This window comes from Blennius ocellaris (assembly GCF_963422515.1).
Source record: "Blennius ocellaris genome assembly, chromosome: 7".
NCBI lineage: Eukaryota > Metazoa > Chordata > Actinopteri > Blenniiformes > Blenniidae > Blennius > Blennius ocellaris.
This window is the reverse complement of record NC_137656.1, coordinates 23,174,685-23,198,397: the sequence shown is the minus strand read 5'-3', so window position 1 is coordinate 23,198,397 and position 23,713 is coordinate 23,174,685. Positions and strand designations below refer to the sequence as shown.

The window sequence follows — 23,713 nt, the reverse complement described above, 5'->3', positions numbered from 1 at the left end:
AAAAGGATTTTGCATTAGAGAGCTGCCTCGGGGGGGTTTAGAAGTAGCTGCATGGCACAAACAACACAATTTTTTTCCAATAAAGTTGTTGTGTCAATTCATAAATGAGTCAGTTGAAGGAAAAAGACCTGTTGGTTTCAGCTTCGCGCTCTGATTTCCTGCTTTCCTCTGTTTTTAATGTTGTTTTGATCCTCACAGACTGAGGGTTTAGATTCGTGGTTGGGCAATATCTAGTAGAATATCCTCAAGCGTTAGAATTGACGAATCTACGTTGTCTTTAATGTTTCCTAGTCGCTGACGGCAAAACTGTGAAAGATGTCACAAGATGTGAAAGATAACATTCAGGGACGTTGTCTGTATAAGACACTTTTAACCCTTACATTCATATCCTGTAATTGCTGACAGGATCTTACTTGTGTAATTTTCATAACCATAACTCAAAATGAGTTTGTCAAGAAAATAAAAAAAAACTAGCAGAAAGCAGAGAAACTGAGCTTTTTTATCATTACGTTGTTCCCCATTATTTTAGTAATACTGCAGTCCAGCAACAAGATTAATTTGTGTGCCTCATACTTAAGCCAAGTCTAAAACACAGTCATACTAAAAAAACTGCCAAATATATAAAAAGAACTGACGTTATCTTGGAAAAACCATCAGAAGCCATCACTCCTTGGACATTTTTCAACAGTTCTACAATCATTGAATCAAAGTTCAAGCACCACCGTCATAAAACACGATGAGTAATGGAAAATTCATTAATTAAAGCTACTCCCACTGCCACTTTTAACAGTTTGAGTTATTGTTATTAAATATTTGAGCTGAATTAAAAAAGAAAAAACATGATGTATAACTTTGAAAACTGTCACTCGATTCAACAAACGATGGAGTTTATGAAGTCCTGGCCTTTGCTTTTTATCACAGGGCACTAAGGCATATAGCTATGTAAACATAAACAATAAAGGAATAAATAAGAAACATCCGTTGCTGTTCTGTTGGGTGAAACGGGCATTTTGCAGTGCACCTATCAGATCCTAATGATTTTGGGATCCAGTGGTTGTCGAGTTGGAATAAGAAGCGCAAGCATGTTTTTACAGCTATGAAATCAAAATAAATCCAGGCTGTGGATAATTGCAGTCATCACAGGATCCATTGAAAAGAAGCACATTAGTTAGTCATTATCTCGCCCCATTAAATGGTTTTACAGTAGACATTAATAAAAGTACTGTTTTTCCCCGATAGTGTTTGGGAGAGGGGGGAAAAAAACAACACAAAATGAGAAAAACCAGTAAAGAAAAAGGCCTTGAGATATAACTTTCTTTTTTCCCTTCATGCACATTTTGCTTCAGTCTCCACTTTGTCTCGGCAAGAAAGCCTTAACTGGACCCAAACAGTATCAGAAGAGCTTGAGGATTTAGCTTGGTAGCTTAAGTCAGTCAACGGATACACATTATAAACTAACGTCCATCACAAGAGGGCATAAATGACGAGGCGGCGTCACGGGGGATTAAACTCCTTAATTATAGTTGTTGGATGTATCTTTGCACTGCATCTCAACATGACCCTTTCTGACATTTCACAGAATTCGAGTTAAACTTGGTAAAGAATCCTCTGCTGAACAAGCACCACGAGGTCTCTGAGAGCACTGAATCACCTCCGATGTGTTACGCCGTCAATTCAGACTGGGAAATCATCAGTTTCAGCTCGAAAGCGTCTCATTATCAGATTGTTGTTTCTCTTCGCGGGGGCTGCGTCTATTGTGTGTCTTCTTGCCGAGGTAGTGTGATACCAAAACAAGAATGTCAGAGCGATCTTTACCTTTGTAACCAGACAAGCAGCCGTGCAGTGACGGACACCTTGTCAGTGTAATTGGGTTACTCCCTCCCCCTCTCAGACTATGCAGTCATTTAGCACAGGGGGGCTCAGGTGTGTCGCCTGGTGACACCTCCCCTCTCTTCATTCCTTTAATTCAATTTCACCTTCCTCTCCCAAGGAGCTCCTTGCCTGCCTGGCGATGGGGCTTTGACTAATTTGGGGTTCGATTTAATTTGGGGGAGAGGTGAGGCTCGGCGGTGTGCTGCGAAGAAATCAAAGATGGACTTTTCTGATAGTTCTCAGAGGCTATTTTATGATATTTGTCTGTGAAGTGTCTACAGTGCATGTATTTGCCCTATATAAAACATGCATGTGGTCCTATTTAGAATACATGAAAACTTGCAGCATTTAAAACGTCCTGCGTTCTCTATGTGTGCTATTTGTGCCGGTCACATTGACGTGTGTGTGATGTTGTGAAGTCGCAGAGCGGTAAAAAGTCCTCTCAGCTGCTAAGTTCCCCCCCCCCACCCCCGTCCTGCTTCCTTTTGTAGTCTCTGCGGAAACGCAAGCCGAGCTGTTCACCCTCTATCTCGGGGAGCGTCTGGACCTGACCTGCTCGGCCAAGGACTCTCCGCACCCCGTCAACTGGACCAAAGACCATGTGGCCGTGGTGGACGGAGACCACACGCGTGTCCGCGGCGGGCAGCTGGAGATCGAGGCCGTGGAGCTGACGGACGCCGGGCTGTACGCCTGCACCACCTTCGGCAACCACAGCGTCTACTTCAATGTTACAGGTGGACTTGTTTGTAGACTTATTGATTCTTCAAATTCACATTTACAATCAATTTGTTGGTACTTTTAGTCTGTCCGAGTTTTGAGGTGCATTTTGAATTCAACGGTTGACATAAAGCCACACAATGTTGTTTCATTTACAATGAATAGCAGATACCATAGTGGAGTCACTAGAAAAGATTTTGTTGGTATCAGGTACAGTTTATAGCAGACCTGTTTAAAAAAACAATGAAACATCCACATTCTTTAACATAAACTGACATAATTGAAGCTTATATTTCAAATAAGTATTGCTTATAAGTTATAAAATCAAACACAGTATCTCAAAGTATTAAGGTAGACATCATAACTACTTAATTATTCAGATTCTTTTTTTAAACGCATGTATACTGACTGTTAAAGTACATTCCCAAACATACATTCACTGAGAAATCTGTACTTTTCAGGAGTTGGAAAAACAAAACAAAAAGTCCATTGTGTTTTTACACCAACTCTCTTTTCGTCTCTAGTTGAAACCCTGGCCTCATCAGAGGACGACGATGAAGATGAAGAGTCTTCATCGGAGGAAGCCAAACTGGGCAGTCAGAAGCTGCTGCGTAAGTGTGTGTGTGTGTGTGTGTGTGTGTGTGTGTGTGTGTGTGTGTGTGTGTGTGTGTGTATGTGTGTGTATGGGGGGGGGCTACTTCACGTTACTAATGCTGCCGTAACAAGTGGTCACTACTGAGTCATGCTAAACTCACAGGGTGATGAGTCATCCTCATGAAGGCTCGTGATTTGTGGGCTTTATAGCTCAATTATGAGCCCGTCGTGTGCGTAGCAGTGATATTGCAGTGATTGATTTCTCAGAAAGCTTTTTTTTTTTAACTACCTCAGTGACCTTTTCATGCCTCTTTGCTTAGTAATTGTGGTTAACTTTAGATCTCCTACAATTTCACAGTAGAGCGATTTCGACACTGATTCATTGAGTTACTTCTGTCCTCCCAGGAGTCACTGAGTATTGGTCAGCTGGTCAACCTTGACTCCGATGACCCCGACTATCAGCGCTTTATTCCTCCCTGCATGACTGGACTCGACTGGAATGTTTTTAATCTAAATTGCCCTTAAATTTATCTTTTGTTCATTTCCAGTGTTTCAAACCATGGCTATTTATTTAGGTGGAATGAATTGCATAATGTTTATACTGCAATTTGCAGTAGCAATGTTTCTATATGGTTAAAATTATAGTAGAATGCTTGTTTTATACTGCCTGAAAGTAAGTGTAGCAGATAAAAACGTGATTTTCAGTAACGGAGGGATGACATGGGTTACACACTGCATTTTTTTTCTAGTGTTTGTGTGTTTATAGACGTACTGTGTAACTATTACATCGTCTTGACCTTCTAGGCAGGGTGTACCCAGGTGTTACAGCAGGAAGGCATCGGTCTTAAAACTACCCAAGTACTACAGTGCAAGATGCAATAAGTTGCTGTGGAAACTCCTGTCAAAAGGGGGCAGCGAGCCAGACATTTCATATATTTAGCAAATTTGAGGTTTAAAGAAGTTTAAGTCAGTGTGGTTTACATGGACTCTGATTTGATTAGTTTTGGCCCATATAACAGCAGCTATTGTAATCATGATATTTCACACTTTTAATTATAAAAGTACAACTTTATGAACTCTGACAGGACAATATGTTAAATCAGTTCTACTTTTCATGTTGTACACATCAACAAAACAAGTATAAGCAAGCAAAGGGATCCTATCAGATACCAGTAACTGGCCCCAATGCTTTGTAGCTTTAAGGCCATTTGTAATGTCAATAAATGGCTATATATGGGACAATTGAATTGAAGATGTTTAAAAGCCTCGGTCTGCAGTTTTTGTCTAGCTTGTATAGAGATATAGATATATTTTGTGTCTTTTTAAAAGTTTGTTATTCATCCACTAACCGCTTCATTCTCCCTTTATTATTGTTTTTTAGCCATGGCCCCCCAATGGGCTCATCCTGAAAAAATGGAGAAAAAGCTTCACGCTGTTCCAGCCAGTAAGACTGTGAAGTTTCGATGCCAGGCAAGCGGAAACCCAACTCCCACTCTGAAATGGTACAAGAACGGGAAGGAGTTCAAGAGAGATCATCGCATTGGAGGCTTCAAGGTTAATGACCATAAAATACTTTGAATATTTCTACTTCCCAGCTTCCCCCTTACTGACGCCAGTCACGGCACTTCCTAATGAATTCCGGCAAACATGTTGACTACGAGTGGTTCGATGATTTCATCCACACATTAGATCACCGTTCCCTCCCCTGGAGGAAGAAATGCTCCCCGCAGGTAAAAAGAAGGGGCAGGTTTACACATCTGACCTGAGAAACAAAGTGACATGAAACCCGACGCCTCAAAAAGAAATGACGAGCCATAGATATACCTCCAGGTGGGCAATCCTAGCCATCCGTTTGGATGAAGAATAGCATTGGCTGCCCTCATTTCAGATATCGGTGTAATGGCGACTCTGTAATTACACCCATGCAGCAGTAAGTTTACCAACCATATCTCGGACGTGTGGTGTGATTGTTCCCTTTGTTAGCGTCTTCCCGTTTCCAGACGGGGGATGTGTGACGATAAACTGCTGACGGTCTGTGGGGCCATAATGGCTGATAAGATGACGCTTATCTCCATTTATTTAGCGGGTGCGGCAGGCGACCGTTCACCGTCGGTGGCATCCTGGCCGCGTCGAAGCGGTCATAAATGATCTGCGTTCATGTAATTTGTGCGAGAGGATATCTCTGAACATGAACGTGGGTTTCTCGGTGCGCTCGGTGGCAGTTGCTCCACAGGTGTAAGATGTATGTGCACAGACTGAGGAACCATCCCCTCCTTCCCCACATCTGTTCTTCCCATCAAGGTGCGGGCCAGTCCAGCCTTGTCTCGTGCTTCCCCAGCCCATCTTCCTCCCCAGCTGGGACACATTTAGGAGTTTCCTCTCAGCTGCCTGCTGCCCTCGTCCCGTCCTGCACCCCCCAGCCAGCCAGCCAGCCAGCCAGCCAGCCAGCCAGCCAGCCAGCCAGCCAGCCAGCCAGCCAGCCAGCCAGCCAGCACACTTAACCATCTGGCTGCTGTTTTTTCAGTCAAGGTGCAAAGGTCTGCATCGGCGGCCGGGGACGTTTCTCTTCCCTCCCACACTCTTGCTTTTATGGCCCGGGCTTCTATTGTTCATATCGTCTGCATGGAGACGTGCAGGAGGGAGGGAATAATGTGGACCACATGTATATGAAACCAAGCACAACACATCTGGCAGCAGGCAGCTGGACTCCCTCATCACGTTTGTAGCTAAATGAGGGAAACTGTATGGCTCGGGTCTGTGTATATGCATGTTTGATGTTGCCATTGCCTTCGAGGTTGGCTGGCTAATCACACACTGCCGGTCTTGGCAGATTTATGGAAGAAAAATTATAACATGTCTCAGGAAAAAAAAAAAAAACCAGACTTCAGTTGCTCCTAATAAGACAAGCTGGGGCAGATTTATATAAAACATGGAGCCATTTTCCTGTGGTCTTTGTTGGGAAGGACAAAGGCCTGCTGTTAGACGGTGGGTAGTGTCACTGAAACGGGGTGTAGTGTGTAATCTTGCTATCATCACATCATACATCACTGACCTTGTTAGTCGTTGTGTCCAAATGAGCTCAAATTGATTTGAGAACAAATCATGTTGGCAGGAAGTAAGAAAAAACAAAACAAAACGGGTGCTTTCAAGTTTGTCCTGTTAAACATCACTGTGGCTTTGTGCATAATAATCAAATTTTATTCAACATTGCGGTTTCGAGGTGGATCCTTTGGAACTGAAGAGTGTTTAGTAGTGAATTAAATTAGACAAAGCTGGTGACATTAGCCATTTTAAACTTTCAGTAAATCAAATTACAACATCCGTGCAGTCATCATCAGCTGCGTAGCTTACGTCTTGTATCCTGAGCCATTTATTCTTCCATGTTTTTGAGTGGATTGCTTGTTGTTGAGTTGCATTTGACACCAAATACATTTCAATTTCAGGTCCGTGACCACATGTGGACCATCATCATGGAGTCTGTAGTCCCCTCTGACAAGGGGAACTACACCTGCGTGGTGGAAAACCAATACGGCAGCATTAATCACACCTACCAGCTGGATGTAGTCGGTAAGAGTCCAACGTCGTCGTGTTGATCACGCTCTAATCAAGTGTGGCGCTTTTCCCGAATGCTCAGGGAAGCAAGCAATTCAGGGTTGAATTGAGACGTTTGATAAACTGGGCGTGTTTCCTTTTTGGCGTGAAGTGATGGATCCACACAGAGGAGAGAAGCGATTACTCCTCTCGGACCTGCCCTCTGACTCCGTCCTACGCCACTGTTCTAATAAATCACAGTCCCACTTCCTCCATTACTGCCGTCTCCGGGGGCTTTGCCTGGCTGCTGTAGCAGGTCCGCAGCCCAGCCAGCATGTAACATCGGTTCAATGAAAAGAAACTACTGTCACAAGTGCTGACTCAGTCCCCGCGGATGTCTCGGTTAGTGAAGTCCAAACAGCTGATATCCTGCCAGAATCCTTGGCTTCCGAGTTTTCTTTGGAGAGTTATTAGTCGTCAAAGTGGAGCCACAAGAACATTTCTTTTCGCAATAACGACATCATTTGAGACGCTTTAATTTGCTCGCCCGTGTTCTGAAGCCTCCTCCCAGAATGCAGCTGGGAAATGGCTGCTTCAAATCTCCACTAACGCCCCATGATTTAAAAATTGTATCCTGAAATTACAGTGACGAGGTCACAGTGTTTACCATCACATCCAGCGTTTCCCGTAAGAGAAGCCGATTTGATTGCTTTTCCAAAAAAACCCATTCAGCCGTTTGTTCCTCTTAATACATTGCACATTTTTGTTTTCGTTTGTCTTTGACATTGTGTTTCGACTTCACTGCTCAGAAAAACACTAAAAGGAAGCGTTTCGTGTGTCCTGCCCCAGAGCGATCCCCCCACAGGCCCATTCTGCAGGCCGGCCTGCCGGCCAACCGCAGCGTGGTGGTGGGCAGCGACGTGGAGTTCGAGTGCAAAGTGTTCAGTGACCCTCAGCCCCACATCCAGTGGCTGAAGCACATCGAGGTCAACGGGAGCCGCGTCGGTCTTGACGGCTTACCGTTTGTCCGCGTCCTCAAGGTAGGAGTTCAGGGTCATCTGTCCGCCATCAACGGGCCCAACTCGAAGCTCGTTGAGGCAATAGCTCAGATCGTTTGTTTACTCGCTGCAGAATCGTTTGTTTTCCTGTGCTATATTTGAGCTGTTTTTACTGTGAAATGAACCCCAATTTAAAGCTTTTTCTTGTCATTGACGGTCCGTTTCTGTTTCTGCACGTGACTTGTTTTTATTTCCAGCATTCTGGGGTCAATAGCTCGGACGCTCAGGTGCTGACCCTCTACAATGTGACTGAGGAGGAGAGCGGAGAGTATATATGTAAAGTGTCCAATTATATAGGAGAGGCCAATCAGTCGGCCTGGCTGACGGTCACCAAATATGAGCCCACAGGTAACCGCCACGCAGCAGTGCAGGGACGACACAGTGGATGCGCTTCTAGGACCACCTGGAAATACTAGAGCCATATAACTCGAGACAACCTCAGCTGTTTCTCTCCTCCCTCTCCCTCCCTCCCTCCCTCATTCCCTCCCTCCCTCCCTTCCTCTCTCTCCCTCCTCGGCACTCCTGACTGTAAATGACGCTATGGAAAATTCCCAGCAGAACAGTTGAAAATGTTTAGTCTCAGGTTTATGTTGGATCCCTTCTCATTCCTGCCTCATGCCTGCCCTGTGCCCGCCTAATAAGGGCCTCGCTTGCCATCTTCTATTACTCTCGCTCTCTTGCCCTTCAAAGTCCTCTATGCACAGCTCACGAATTCTCCCTCTCCCCTTTTCTTTTTTCTTTTTTTCCTTTTCCCAGCTGTCATCCTCTGCTTACCTATGATGCACAGACCTCCCGTTGTTTGCCTAATGTGCACATAGCCGGAATGAGTGAGAGTGTGAGTGAGCCCTGTTCTGCTGCGGAGTTTTCCATGCCCATCTCGTGCATGTAGAGATGAGACTGAGGTTATGTGATGTGGTGACGGTGCGTCCCAGCGCGGGGGTTCAGCAGTACAGACCTAACCTAACCATCTTTTCCACTAACAGATCCAGGAGGGCTCTTCCTGACAGAGTCCTCTGCCGGGTGTTACTTTGGTGTTGGATTGAGGAGGAGAACGCTCCTCCGTCCACTTTCTCTTTCAGAACCTTTTACTCATGGTTTCTTTCTCCCTCTTGGGCCTCTTGTTGGGTCTGCTTCCTTTGTTATTTTCTAGACCGCTGGCCTTAACACCACGGACAAGGAAATGGAAGTCCTTCAACTGAGAAATGTGTCTTTTGATGACGCTGGGGAGTATACCTGCTTGGCGGGCAATTCTATCGGTTTCTCTCATCACTCTGCATGGTTGGCCGTGTTTGAAGGTATCAGTGGTTCTGTCTTGTATTTCTGTCGGTTCCTCTTTTCCCACCTCAAGCCTGGCTTTCTGTCTCTACATTTACCAGGGAAAGGTCTTTTCTGACTTCGGCTCTGGGTAAAAATGTGAGCGGAAGCCAGAGCACACTACTGAAGCTCTCTTCTCTCTGCTCAGCGTGGCTCGTACTCCATCTTGACTCTCCAGATGGGAGAGTAGGAGCCATGCTCTGCCGTGTCTTTCAAACGAAATCGGCAGATGCCAAGCAACCCAAACATCTCTGCTCTGTGGCGGACCAAAACAAAATAAACGACCAAGCGGAAATAGTCCGAGGACCTCAAAGGAGAAAAACATTTCCAAGTTTATTTGAATGGTCTCAGCCAGGTAGAACGCCACATTTAAAGACGGGTTGTTTGGCAGCTCTGATCGGATTTCACTTTGAACTGTCTCCTCCATTCTGCTCTGTAATTGGTGTTTGCATTTGATTTGGTGTTAGGCTGATGTTCTTTGACAAGCGCTACAAATGACATGTATTGCTGATGTCATTTCCTGCTGTGAGCTCAGCGGCTGACTTTGATAATTGGCTCTCTGTGGTGGAAGTGGCTCATTCCTCAGGACCGGAATGGGCATTTCTCCCAATTATCAAACGGCTTGTCAGTTAGCCTCTTCACACAAGTGTAGCTCACTTGTGTTGCTGGTGTTGGTCATGGGTGTAATGGTTCACTAGAGTCGGTACGGCATCCTTGGATTGGGATGCATCGTTTGTCAAAGGGAGTCTTTCAACCGCAGCATAGTTGCCAGTATTGAATATTAAACATTTTGCAAAAAAAACCTCCTCCTAACCTTAGTTGATATGTATACATTAAATGGAGTTTTATTAAGAATCTAAGTTATTGTTAGTCAAATTCTTAAAAGCAAATGGGCAGATGGGCTGAATCTTCCAGGTATTTATGAGCAAGACAGAATAAAACTTCCCATACAGAAGATTAGTGCTACCGAAGAAATATCTAATATCAGTCCAAGAATTTTTAGAAAAAAATCTAAATGATTGGATCCGCCCAAATAAAATGTCCTTAATTAAAATTTGTATTAAAGAATAAGTCATATTCAAGTTTTCTTTTGTTGCATATGTTGTCATTCATTCCAATTAGTTCTCCGTTAGTCTAGACTCACAATAGTTCCTTTTTTAATGATTAAAAATCCATTACGCTATAGTTTGAATACACCTCATAGTTTACTGAACGCAACATGATTTAATTGAAATGATTTAAAACTGCTATACAGAGATTTAGGGCCTAGAAGTAAACTTGCATCCCAAACCAAGTTATGCATCAAACCTTTCTTTTCCCACGAAGTAGTGAATTCCATTACACCTCTACTACTGGTATGGATAAACGTTGGTGTTTTCATTAAATGGGAGGAAAAAAACAAGGTCTGAATTTGAAGGGTATCTTACTTTATTCATTTATTTTCATATCTTGGGGATTTTTTTTCTTTTTAAAGAGAATTCTTTATTACTAGCACCAACACACAAATTGCATTGAAAATTAAGTCAGAATTAGATTTTGGATATATTATTGATCAGTTCAAGCTGTTTTATTTTGTGAAGCAGAAATGTTTAGTGTTGTGTGATGTGTTGTTTAAAAAAAAAAAAAAAAAAAGTCAGATCCTTTGCACATTGTTACATGGATGATACGCAGTCCTTTAATCAACCAAAATGTAAGTTAACAACCTCTTTTGGGTTTTGTTGTTTTTGTAGCTTTTTCTGATGGTTTTTTTTTTTGTGTTGTTGCAGAAAGTAAGATTTGTGGCAAACAAAACTCCCACATTTTGTTCATCTTCCCAATTAGACTCCACTTTTACAAAGCCGTAATCCAGTCAGAGGAGTTACGGTGGAGACGCGCTCTGCAAAAGGAAAGGGATTTATTTGTTTTTCTTGAGGTGGTGAGGACAAAGAACAAGCTAGAACATTTTCTGCATCACGAGAGACTCCTGGGAGGATGTGGAGGGAAAAAAAATATACAAGGAAAGTGCGAAGGTGGCATATTTGCTTTTCCACATTCACCGTGCCCATGTCAAATTTCAGACCAATCAAACAAGAGTAGCTGGACTGAAAACAAGAAAGCAGTCCTGCCCAGAGGATGTGTCGAGAACGAGCTGCGACTTTTCCCGAATCAGGACTGAGAGAGAACAAATATTTATGTACAGCTCTTTAGCGTAAAGCTAAAACATAAAGATAAATGAAAGTAAGAAAACACGTGTGGCAAATTTTCTGCCATATTTTGTATTTAAGAACAAAAAATAAAACTTAATACTGTGTTTTTGTTGGCCACAAACCTTATTTTTAGATTTGCATTACAAAAAAAGAAAACTGACTCGATGTGAAATCAAGAAATTAAAACATTTGTCTTCATTTTGGGACTAACTCTTGCAGTAAGAACAAAAACAAAACAATGAAATGAGCCTTTGAGGGTTCGGTTTCCCTGCGAACACTTCTTACCCATATAAAGCTTGAAAAGAGAAACCCTATCATTGGGGGAAGTTTATATCAGATATGTGCTTGTGTCGGAGGCTCTGGCTTTGAAGTGTGTGTGTGTGTGTGTGTGTGTGTGTGTGTGTGTGTGTGTGTGTGTGTGTGTGTGTGTGTGTGTGTGTGTGTGTGTGTGTGTGTGTGTGTGTCCGGTGTGGAGTTTGTTTTATTTGTGACGACTTGAAAGGGTGTGCTTGGTGTACTTGTGCATGTACATTCAGTGTTTTTTATTCCTGACAGCCGAGCGTACCCCTCCCTGACTGACCCCTGTCACCCTGCCCTCCCCCCTCCTCTTCCTCCTCCTCCTCCCTCCAGCCGTCCCACACTACCCTCCGGCCAGCCACACGTACTTGGAGGTGGTCATCTACTGTGTGGGTTTCTTTTTCATCGCCGTCATGATCGCCATCGCGATCATAGTCAAGATCCGCACCTCCTCAAAGAAAAGCGACTTCAACAGTCAGATGGCCGTTCACAAGCTGGCCAAAAGCATTCCCCTGCGCAGACAGGTAACAGAAAGTAGATAGGGGGTTTGGAATATTTATACTTTCTCACATATTTTGTCTTGTGTTTGTATTGCATGCTATTGAATGTTGTTAAAACTAAATGCATGCGTTGAGAGAGCTTTCAGGTTGGGGGGCGTTGCGCATCTGGTAAGTTTGAGCATTCAAAGGGTGCTTAGACTCCGAGGTGACGGTACACTGTGCACTGATCACACACCGACAATTTATACACGGGGGGGGCCTCACAGGAATTGTAACAACAACCCACTTCTTCCTGTCCTTTGGCCACTAAATGATGCTGGCGTTTGTTCCGCTATGAGAGGAGTAATGTGAGTGTTTCTTGCCTCAGGTATCTGTGGACTCCAGCTCCTCCATCCACTCGGGGGTGATGCTGGTCCGTCCCTCCCGCCTCTCCTCCAGCGGATCCCCCATGCTGTCGGGGGTGTCCGAGTACGAGCTGCCCCAGGACCCCCGCTGGGAGCTTCCTCGGGACAGGTACGTCAGCCGCACGTTTCACCCAATACTCACTCGTACATTGCACCAAACGAGCGGGAATGGCAATATCGGGAATTGACTAATGAAGGTGATGACAAGCTGCCGGCAGATTTTGAGGACATGTTCCAGACTCGGAGCCAACGGTCTCCTCATGCGTCTTCCTCCCGTCCTATAGGCTTGTTCTCGGGAAGCCGCTGGGCGAGGGATGCTTCGGTCAGGTGGTGATGGGGGAGGCGCTTGGCCTGGACAAGGAGAAGCCAAACCGTGTGACGAAAGTTGCAGTGAAAATGTTGAAATGTGAGTCAAATATTCTTCATCTTTACTGTTTATTTAAAAAAAAAAAAAAAAAGTTTTCCAAGCAGGAAGGTGGTGATTTGAAGAGAAGATTGTAATTTCAGATTTTAAAGTTAAGTCCAGGCTTTGGGGAGGAGAAGACCAGTGCGATGAAGAGAATATAGAGGTGTCTGTGATTGGACTCCTGCCATCGTGCAAATAGGAGAGAAGAGTGAATATTGATGAGAACGTAACCTTTATTGTTTGATTTTGAATTTCAACAACTTTAACGTTTACCGATATTTTTAATGTAGATAAATAATGAAAGTTGTCTTTAGCTTAAGTAGCATCACTTTAAAGGAGATTTGAGATTTAAAAAACATTTTTTTTAATATAAATAAAATGACTGTAATAAAGGTGAATTGGAGAAAGATCTTATTTGAGTCAGCTGTATGCAAGTGTGTGGGTGTTTAGTATGTGAAAAAGTTTATGGTAGAAATGGAATGTTCATCAGATTGTCTCAATCGCATGCTATATGTCGAATTTTTAGCTTCCTGCTGTTGTCAGAGTTTGTAAGAGATTTTTATTTTGGGTGTGAAAACTAAACACGGAGGAGTTTTTCTACCAAAGCTTACCGGTCTCTCAAAAGCTGCAGCCTTTTCGTCTTCACTTCTCCCCGTGACGATTCTTCGGCCTTAGCGTCTTTCTCACAAACGCACTCTGACCTCATGACCTCCATGTGATTTCTCTTTACAGCTGATGCTACAGAGAAAGACCTGTCAGACCTGATTTCTGAGATGGAAATGATGAAGATTATCGGGAAGCACAAGAACATCATTAATCTGCTGGGCGCATGCACACAGGATGGTAAGGCCAGACAGAGGAAGGGGGCCCCGCTTCTGACCCGTCGGCCCAGGCCAACAATCACACAGACGGCACACACTCTTGTCCCTCAGACGGCAGTGTTGGTGTGTGAGCCTCGCGTTGAGGGGTGTGTAGGAAAGCATGCATAAGTGACTCTGACACTTCCGAGCTCACAGTTTGAACTGCCGTCGTTCCTCTTCAAACATCCCGGATGAAAAACTTTACGAGAGCGAGCTTCACGGGTCTCTCGGTGCAGGTCGCTCTGCCCTTTGTTTACTCCACTTCACTTACCGATTGTTTGGAAACCTATTTAGGGGAACTAGTTATTATGTCTTTTTTTAAGTTCCTGGTATTTGGAAAGTCTGCCAGCAGCTGCAGATTGTGTTTTCTTACTTGTCCAGTGTCTCAGGATCTTAAACGAAACAACTTTCATCCACAAAGACGGACTCCATTTGACTGTGAATAATTTGTCTTCTGGATATTTTTTTTTATTTTTTATTAAAATGTTTATATTTTTTCATGTTATGTTGTAAGACTGCAGGATGGATGCCAGGATGGCTGCATGCATTGACCAAAAATGGTCCTTGATAGGCTCTATTCTATAGAGTAAAACTATTACAAAATACACTAATAATTTACATCTTTACATGAAAGCAACACATTGTAGTAAAATAACTTTGTAGAATAACTGAGTCGAGACATCAGTGACGTAGTGGTAAAAGATATCAAGAATAGCTTTAAAACCGCAATGTGAAGGTACATTAGTGAAAGCATGCATAATGGCTGTAGAAATGATGTGCACTGGGGATTGACAGGATTTTGTCAACCGTTTAAAAAGAAATGTTGTGGGAGTTTAGATTGATTAGCAGATTTTATAATTCATCTCATTCATTCACTCATTCAACGCAACAAAATTGAAAAACATTCAAGCGCCAAATGAGAAACATGGGGTGAAGTACAGTGAAAAGCTCACAAGCTGTTAGGTTTCATTGAAAATAGCTAAATATAAAATAAGCAGTTAAAAAAAACACCACATGTACCCATATCCCTGCAGATGATTCACAAGCAATTCAAGCGTTTGTAATCATTACATGTTGACTTTATCACAATGTATTCATACTCCTTGGCTACAAAGGAAAACATTTGGAGTTTTATAAAAGTCTTTGTACAATTATTTGTCAACCCCACTCAAGACTTCACTGGGCTCTGTGTGATCCTTGAAATAGAATGGATTATTCATATTTTGTTGAAAAGCAATCTGTTTTTATGTTCTGTGTTCGATGGCACAGACTTTTATGTATGAAGGAAGAGGATGAGTCTTTGCCACATCCTCACTCTGTTTGTTTGTTTTTCCTACCGTTTGCAGGCCCTCTCTATGTGATCGTGGAGTATGCCTCCAAGGGTAACTTGCGGGAGTACTTGCGAGCTCGACGCCCACCGGGCATGGAGTACTGTTACAACCCGGACCAGGTTCCTGTGGAGAACATGTCCATCAAAGACCTGGTGTCCTGTGCTTACCAGGTGGCCCGAGGCATGGAGTATCTGGCCTCCAAAAAGGTGTCGACTTTTCCCATTATTGGCTTAATGCATCAAATTCAGTGTCACTTCAGTGAATAACGTCCGGTTGTACCTGCGCAGTGCATCCACAGAGATCTTGCTGCTCGCAATGTTTTGGTAACGGAGGACAATGTGATGAAAATAGCAGACTTTGGCCTGGCCAGAGATATCCACCACATTGATTACTATAAGAAGACCACCAATGTGAGCCTTTATTATTATTATTATTATTTTTTAAACTTACAAATCGGTTCATTTGGATTACACAGTAACGTGCAACGTGTTTCCCACAGGGTCGTTTACCCGTCAAATGGATGGCTCCCGAGGCGCTGTTTGACCGGATATACACACACCAAAGTGACGTGTGAGTGTCGCGTGCCGGAGCTCCGCCGGCTCAAACTCGGTCGAGTTTTGTGTCGTCGTGCAGAAAAGCTTGAGACTCTGGTTTGTTTTCTGTTGGCAGCTGGTCATTTGGGGTGCTGCTCTGGGAGATCTTCACGCTGGGAGGGTCTCCGTACCCAGGCGTCCCAGTGGAGGAGCTGTTCAAGCTGCTGAAGGAAGGTCACCGCATGGACCAGCCCTCAACGTGCACTCATGAGCTGTAAGGAAACTCTACGCTATAGGACGATTTCCATATCATAGACGGAAAAACCTGCTACATTTAACAGTATTACTACAAGGCTATGCTCTAAAGTGTCTGATTTAGTGTGTCACTGACTCGTTGTAGATGAAATAAAGCTTGTGTTGACATCAAGAGCGTTAAACTCGAAAACCTTGGTTTTTAGGATTTCAGTTTAGAAAACCATCCTGTGCTGCTGAGCCTCAGTTAAAACCCCAAATTGCACACTTGTCACTTTCATGACAGCTGTGGGGAAACATTTTGGGTTCCCAGTTCATGTCAAGCAGTCTGGAAGTCCTGATGTGGTCAAGACATACATAGTTGGTTTGTTTTGTGAAACTTGCTTGGGGAGAGAGAAATGTTCCAAATATTCAAGTGCATGAACTCTGCTTCAGTCAGCGAAGCAGTGAGCGGGAATCTACTGTTGGTTGATGCAGCCCAGCTTTTGCTGATTTATTATCATCGCTCAGGGACAAATTCTATCTCGTTATTTTGTCGTCATTGCAGTAATACAAGGTATTTCTAAAGCACACAGCATAAACGTCCGTTGAAATCCAAATACAGTGGAGGTCCTGACTCTGGCGTTTCTTGAGTAAAACATGTTATACAACTCTAAAATCTTACTTTAAGTAGCAGACTGTGAGGATCTTGTCAACTTTTGGAATTGGAATTGGAATTTTTCATATATAGGTGGTTCCCATTTTTTCATTTTGTCTGCATTATGTTTACATTACATTCAGATCTTAAAATTATTCAAATTTGTGTTGGCTTAAAACTCACCTATTCTTTTTTTTTTTCTATTGTGATTTGTGGTAATATTTACGGCAAATAATTATTCGGGGGAAATTAATCTATAACTACAAACCTGAGTCCTTTCCGCTCTTACACGCTGCATCGTTCATAAGAAACTATGTACAAGCTGTGAAATTATTTCTTTCTATTTCTTTTCCTTGCACAACAAACATGGATGATCTCATAGACATTATTATTTTAACTATTACAAATAATACTTGTATGAAAACGATAGACACCCCTGTTTTCGATGGATCTGGTGGAGATACAGAAGCGTGTGTCTTGTGCTGCGAAGAGCTTGAAGTAGATAAAACCATTACAAACATTGTATTTCTAGACAATTGTTTATTGATGCTTATTGTTGCTTATCAGAAACAAAACACTTGTTTAGCAACACACCGACGCTCCCTGAGATTGTTTGATGACCACACACACAAAATACTTGAGTTGATTGAGGTGCAGCCGGAACATGCTGCTCATGTTTGTTTTTGCTCTCGTCACCTCCGAGCCGGAGCCGACTCTTGAAGTTGTTAAACGAACGCAGGAAGGTTGGCTGTGTAATTGTAATATTGGTGATCCCTGCAGGTACATGATGATGAGGGACTGCTGGCATGCCGTGCCATCTCAAAGACCCACATTCAAGCAGCTTGTAGAGGATCTCGATCGCTGTCTGGTCATGACATCCAATCAGGTGAGTGTTTCTTTTCCCAAACAAGCCGAGAAGCAGTTACGGTGACGGTTTCTGGCACGACGCACTGATTTTTTTATTCATTTTTTTTCCCTCCTCCCTTTTGTGCCAACAGGAGTATTTGGAGCTCTCGGTGCCTCTGGACCAATATTCCCCAAACTACCCGGACACCCGCAGCTCCACCTGCTCCTCCGGCGAGGACTCGGTTTTCTCCCACGACGCCGGAGCGGAGGAGCCGTGCCTGCCAAAGTTCCCTCCCCACTCCAACGGGGCAGCCATTAAGAAACGCTGATACCTCATCTTTATTCAGACAAAAACGTTGACATTTCCTCCGCTCCTTGCCTCATGGGGTAGGACTCGTCCCCACATTCCCAGAGATGAAGCTAAAGAAAACAAACAAAAAAACAAACAAAAAACACTGGTGCTCTGTGTGAGAGGAGCCTGGAGACGCCTTGTAGAACGTGTTGGATCACATGGACTGACAGCCGCAGCCGTTTCCTCCTTCTGCTCGGTGGCGAGGTTTATGGGGCACTTTGTATTAACGGGAATTGTCAGAAAAGAAAGGACTCCCACTGTTTCCCACCACTTTGGGCATTCCAGAGTTTGGTCAGGAAAATTTAAAAAAAAAAAGGACTGACGAGGACTAGGTCAGATTTTTTTTTCTTTCTTCTAGATTTCCTCCGCGGTCATTTCATCCGTAGTGAACGACAGATTTCTGCTTTTCAGACCAAATCCAGAGAAAATACTACCAAGAGACGTGCAGCTCCGTGGTCCACTGCTTCGTTCACCGTCGTCTATCTTGTAAATACAGTTAGAAAATTATAAATCTGAATATATATTTACACTGTACACTTATTTTTATTACCATAATGATTTATTTTCTTTTGTACAAGGATGCGTTTGTTTGATCCATTTTTAAATATAGTCCTTAGGGGCAGTTGTTACATGAGGGTATTTTAAAATTGCTGAGGATTACATGGCCAGTTTTTTTTGTTTTGTTTTTTTTTGCTGTAGCACAGCTTCAATTCCCCTAAATTTACTGCATAATCCTGAATGATAAAAAAAAAAAGATATATATTGGGTTTTCTATGCTTTTAATGACAACCTTGCAATATGGCGCAACGATGTGTGTGTGTGTGTGTGTGTGTAGGGGTGTGTGTGTGTGTGTCTGTGTGTGTGCCTGTGTGCTCATATAACTTCGAGGATGGTCACAACTGTAAATATCCCTGGTTGTCTGCCATTGGAGGACCCGTCTTCAGCTGCCATCATGCACTTCCACTGTGCATGCCTTCCATGTGATGAACTTATCTTCTACTGTAAATGCTTTAACGGGAGTTACATTTGCTGCCATATAACTTCTGATGAAGGGTTGCAGAATGCGTATGTCATCGTTAAAAAAAAATAAAGATTACCCTAAATAAAATGCTATTGATAAACACGTGAGTTTCAGAGTGTGAACTCCATTGTATAAACTGCTCAATAAATATAAAATATGTCCATGTATGTGATGTAAATTGTGTTTTCAGAGATGGAACAGCGGCCACTTCAATCCCCCACCCATTTAACCGCAGGTTGCTGCGGCCTGATTAGATATGATAATGCGCTGCTGACATCAGAAGAGATGTGGGCGAGTGCAAGGGAGCCACAGCCGGCAGTGAACATGTAATTTATGATGGTGCGAACGGCTCGGCAAGTGCTGGTGCTCCACTTCCATCCATCAGCCGGCCGCACCAACCTTGACGCCTCGTGTCTGGCTCTGGCTTCCTGCCATTGGCCAATGCATCACCTGGATTGCAGTCTCCACGCAACAGGCTAAAACGAGCCGTGCAGCGCGACTTGCTCTCGACCCTTTTTGAAAGCCGCCTCTTCCAGCTCGGGTCAATGCAGTTAGCCTTCAGTGTATACTGTATTACAGTGAGGAGGGAGTGCAGTTTACTCGCTAATGGGTAACGGAGCCATGTTCCTTTTATGCCAGGAGTTATATGGATTTGATCTGCTGGGAGTTGTGAATTAAAACCAAAATACTGCATGTTCTACAGTACATGCAGTGGCCTTCAATGACAGAATCCGTCTTGCCCCGAATTGTAAAAATCCAGATTTCCACACTCACACTTCCAGGATTCGATCAAACAATATGACGTTATTGTTTTTCTTGTTTTTGGAAAATATCATTCACCCCTGGAAACGGACGGCAATAAAAAAGTATCATCTGTGTGCCGTGGTTGAGGTGACGATGAAGAGCTCTATTTAGGAATAGACGGGACGAGCAGGACGCCGCTTTATAACCTGCTAATGGTGCGGAGCCAGGAGCAGAGGTGCCATTAGGTCGAGGGTATTATCACTTCTGACAGATGGCACAGGAAGAGTTTGGTGGAGCAAAGTTCGTCATCTGTCCTCCGGTACTGTAGCGGTTAAGTCGCTGGCGCTCGGCTCGTAGCTGTGACTCATGGAGTCCGTCAGTGTGTGTCTATATTTTGCTCTGACGAGGACGCGCAGGGGAAGGTGTTTGTTGTTGTGACTGGGGAGTGTGACAGCATCTCATTAAATGGTTTGTTATCGTTCAGATGTAAGGAGAAGACTGCTACGTCCGGTTTTCGTCCCCTCAGATAGATTATCTGTTGACTGAATGGGGAACGCTAATTGATTTGGGAATACTGGAATTTCAGCCAACCGACTGTTTGCCTTGGCTTTATTTGGTTTGTTAGATCTTCAGCAACACCCTTGCTCAGTTTTGGCAAACAGCTTATGACCGATTACGACATGAAGGAAAATAGTAAACTGATGCTCCAAATTGGATAGTTGAGGAACATTCAGAAAAGTGGGCTGATACAAAAGACCTACAAAACATGATTTTGGCTCAATCCTTGAGAAATGACACTAAATATCCTACCCATACTCAATATTTGTCTTTGGGAATGTTACATACATCTTTCAAACATTGTGAGTAGGAATGTACACTCATATCATACTTTATTTTACCCCATATCTTATAGAAATATGTGTAGTTGAAATAAATTAAGCTGTGGTTCCTTCCTAGCCATGAACATGTGTGAGGGAGTGTGTCATCAATGACCCTTGGAATTTTAGAAAGTCATCTATAAGCCCTTAAAACATGTAATTATAGTGTATTTTATATGGGGGTGTTAATGGTATGTCATCAAATTACACAGTGGGGTTGAATTGTAATAGAATACGAAATTCTTCCACAGTGAATATCTCGGCTTCTTTAAAGTGCAGCAGGTGTCCAGAGAGAAAAAGCTGTGAGCTTTATGAAACTCCAGCCAAGAAGGCTAAAGTTGAACAGGTTTGTAAACTGATTTCATGTATTATTACTGCATTTTTTTTTCGTTCATGTATACTTACACATTTATTTCCCTTTGAACAATAATTTTCAGCACTGAATTTAGCTTGGACTAAATACTGGACTATACTAGTTTAAAAGTGACAAGTTGCAGTTTAACGATTTTGTGCACAATTTGCCTTTTTCATGGAGACCAGGCCACCTCACCATGAAGACAAGACTTTAGACAAGTCTTCAGGATAGTCTGATCTGATGCCACTTTTATTTTAACCAAACTAAACCAGCATTGTACAAACAACCTTCAACTGAGCTTCTTTCAGTCTATTCTTCTCGCAGCATAATTTTTCTCAATGAAGATTCACTGTAAAAGTGTTAAGTAATGATACACTGTTTCTACATCATCCCTGTTGCTCCTCTTTCTCTCCTTCAGCCTCCTGCTCCTTCACTTGCCTCAAATGTGAGGCTCAGTGAGAAACCGTCTCCCAGCATGCCTTCAACTAGCACCTGGAGACTGAGGACTCCTGTGCTGGAGGACCACCGGGACCACCAGGACCACCAGAACAGCCCAACATGGTAACATCCCTGTCACCTCTCCTTCTCTACAAACACCAAACCAAGACCGAAACGCTTCCAGGCAGGACAAACCCACCGCAACCAGTATCGTTTCACCGTGTCTCACCAGGATTGTCTCACCAGGATCGTCTCGCTGGGTGAGAAACCGTGTCTCTGTGTCGCCTCCATCAAGAGACCGAGGACTCCGGAGCTCGAGACACCGGTCAAAAAAACACAAAGGTGACATGGTAAGTTGAACTCAGACTTTACGAACTTCACATTCACAATAGGTTCATATCATAGGTCTTTTGACAAATCTTTTATATTTCTGTCTGGTCTTTTTTTCTTTTCAGACACCTGATGCTGAATCATTGGACACAATTTAAAAGCCAGTCCAAGCAGTAGTGACCAAGCCCCCCCGCAGGCTTAAACTCGTCAGGTACAGGAGACAAATATGAATGGAAACTCTTCCTCGAGCGACCAGCTTCTGAAAAAGTTATTTTACTTTTAATAAGTGGTATAAATCTGTCAATATTAGATGTGTTGTGCACCAAATGTACTCGTGCTGGGGGAGCTTTGAAATTCTTTCATTTTAATTCTACGATGTTTTTGTCCTGCTTGAACACTAACTTAACTGTTTCTCTTCTTGCTAACATGGAACTCCACTGAGTCTCCTGCGAACGTCACGACCACAGCAAGAGGACTAACGTCTGTTTGTTTGTTGCTCTCCGTCTGTGAGATGACTGCATTGTGTTTTGCACAGTAGAGAGAAAGAATTTCAGGGCCGTCACAGCTGAAAAAGTTGTGGGTTCAAATACTGGCCAGAGTTAGCATGTTCTCCCCCTTTGGTTGCGCGGGGGGGGGGGTTCTCCTGGATACTCTACATGCCACTGACTCGTCATTGGCAGACATTACAATGTATGGGAGAAAGTTGCTTTGAACAACATTTTATATTATGACAAATTAGTTTGTTTTTACATAGAAATGTCTTCAAAATTCAGTTCTCGGTTTAACTAATTAATAAACCAAAGGAGAAATAATGAAAATATATACATATTTTATAAATAACAATAATCCTGTTATTGAAAATACTGGAAAATTGAAATGCTTTTAACAATTTTTTTTGTAAATATCGGCCCAAACAAGCAATACTCTGTAGGGTTTTTTATTGATCTACGTAAAGCATTCAACACAATGAACCTCCTTACTTCTGCAGAAACTGGATCATCATGACATAAGAGGTGTTACACTAAATTGGATAAGAAGCTATTTAGACAGTAGATATCAGTATGTAAAAATGAATAATACAGTGTCACATGATGAAGAAGTAATGACTTGCTGATGACTTAAAATTGTGTAAATCTTTGTTGTGCTTAAAAAAACCCATAAAAAAGTAAACCCTGTCATCATGGCAGATTTTATTTAGAGGTGCACAAAATGATTGGGCAATCTCAGACAAAAACAGTGTAGGTATACTAAACCAGACAGAGAGACACAACACGAGCCTGAAGTGATGTGAGTGAAAACCTGCATTTAGTCCTGTTCACTCAATACATATAAGAATGGGAAGAATGGGGGTGTTACTCTAGATGCCTCTCTTTACTGTGGACTCAGAAGTCGTTTTCACAATGTGGGTATTGGCAGCATTTTTTTGCTGAAGAAGTAACTGATCTCTTTCTGGTGGCTTGTTCTTTATGACGTGTTTTAATAGAGGCTGTTCAGTTGGGTGAGAACAAACATATACATTTATTAGGATCAGGAGCACCCAAGTGACCGGTAGTTAAAATTTAATCTGGATCAACATGTGGACCTTATTCATTATTCTTACGCATGAGGATGTTTATTCGAGTATTTATCTACAGTATCACATCATGAACAAACTCTTTGAATAAATGTGTTATGAGCAGGATGAGCCTCAGGCATGTTTCCTTGGTGGCCTGTTAGAGAGATTGCGTTGCATCCTTGTTTACTAGAAACGGTTTGATTTATTTCACTGTGGGATTATCATTTGCAGGTCGTAGAAGGAAAGCCTGATCCCTCCCCATTAATCTCCAGGGAGTGTTTCCCGTCAGCGCTGACAGATGACCTGCCCTTCAACTCTCTGCCACCCTGGTGGAGGAAGCCACGTCGTCAATCACAGGTCGTTTCTCAGCGTTGTGCAGATTGGAGGGAGGTGACGCTGTCCACGATGATGGCACCGGCGATGGCGTGTGTGTGTGTGTGTGTGTGTGTGTGTGTGTGTGTGTGTGTGTGTGTGTGTGTGTGTGTGTGTGTGTGTGTGTGTGTGTGTGTGTGTGTGTGTGTGTGTGTGTGTGTGTGTGTGTGTGTGTGTGTGTGAGTGTGTGTGAGTGGTTCTGCTTACTCGGCCTCCAGGAAACCGGTCGCTGTGACATCAGCCTGTTGTTGAAGAAACCCTCACAAATGAACTGGTTATTTATGGGAGTGAACGAGGAGATTTTAGTGCCGGGGGCCTGTCAGTGCACAT

At 43.1% G+C, this 23,713-nt stretch overlaps 1 protein-coding gene across 2 annotated transcripts in view; it reads left to right on the top strand.

Annotated features, from left to right (window-relative positions):
- fgfr1a (fibroblast growth factor receptor 1a) overlaps nt 1-18,867 on the top strand; it is a 32,165-nt gene extending 13,298 nt beyond the window's left edge. Inside the window, exons 3-18 of one of the 2 annotated variants that reach the window (XM_080500107.1) lie at nt 2,364-2,606; nt 3,114-3,200; nt 4,565-4,737; nt 6,627-6,750; nt 7,564-7,754; nt 8,923-9,067; nt 11,903-12,093; nt 12,437-12,582; nt 12,758-12,879; nt 13,612-13,722; nt 15,086-15,276; nt 15,358-15,480; nt 15,570-15,640; nt 15,740-15,877; nt 17,273-17,378; nt 17,491-18,867. In XM_080500107.1, coding sequence (XP_080356233.1) covers nt 2,364-2,606; nt 3,114-3,200; nt 4,565-4,737; nt 6,627-6,750; nt 7,564-7,754; nt 8,923-9,067; nt 11,903-12,093; nt 12,437-12,582; nt 12,758-12,879; nt 13,612-13,722; nt 15,086-15,276; nt 15,358-15,480; nt 15,570-15,640; nt 15,740-15,877; nt 17,273-17,378; nt 17,491-17,667 — 2,339 coding nt within the window. In that variant the 3' untranslated portion in view covers nt 17,668-18,867. Of the gene's footprint in view, nt 1-2,363; nt 2,607-3,113; nt 3,201-4,564; nt 4,738-6,626; nt 6,751-7,563; nt 7,755-7,969; nt 8,121-8,922; nt 9,068-11,902; nt 12,094-12,436; nt 12,583-12,757; nt 12,880-13,611; nt 13,723-15,085; nt 15,277-15,357; nt 15,481-15,569; nt 15,641-15,739; nt 15,878-17,272; nt 17,379-17,490 lie in introns of both variants that reach the window. The other variant, XM_080500106.1, reaches the window with a different exon arrangement.
- Nucleotides 18,868-23,713: the final 4,846 nt, after the last annotated feature.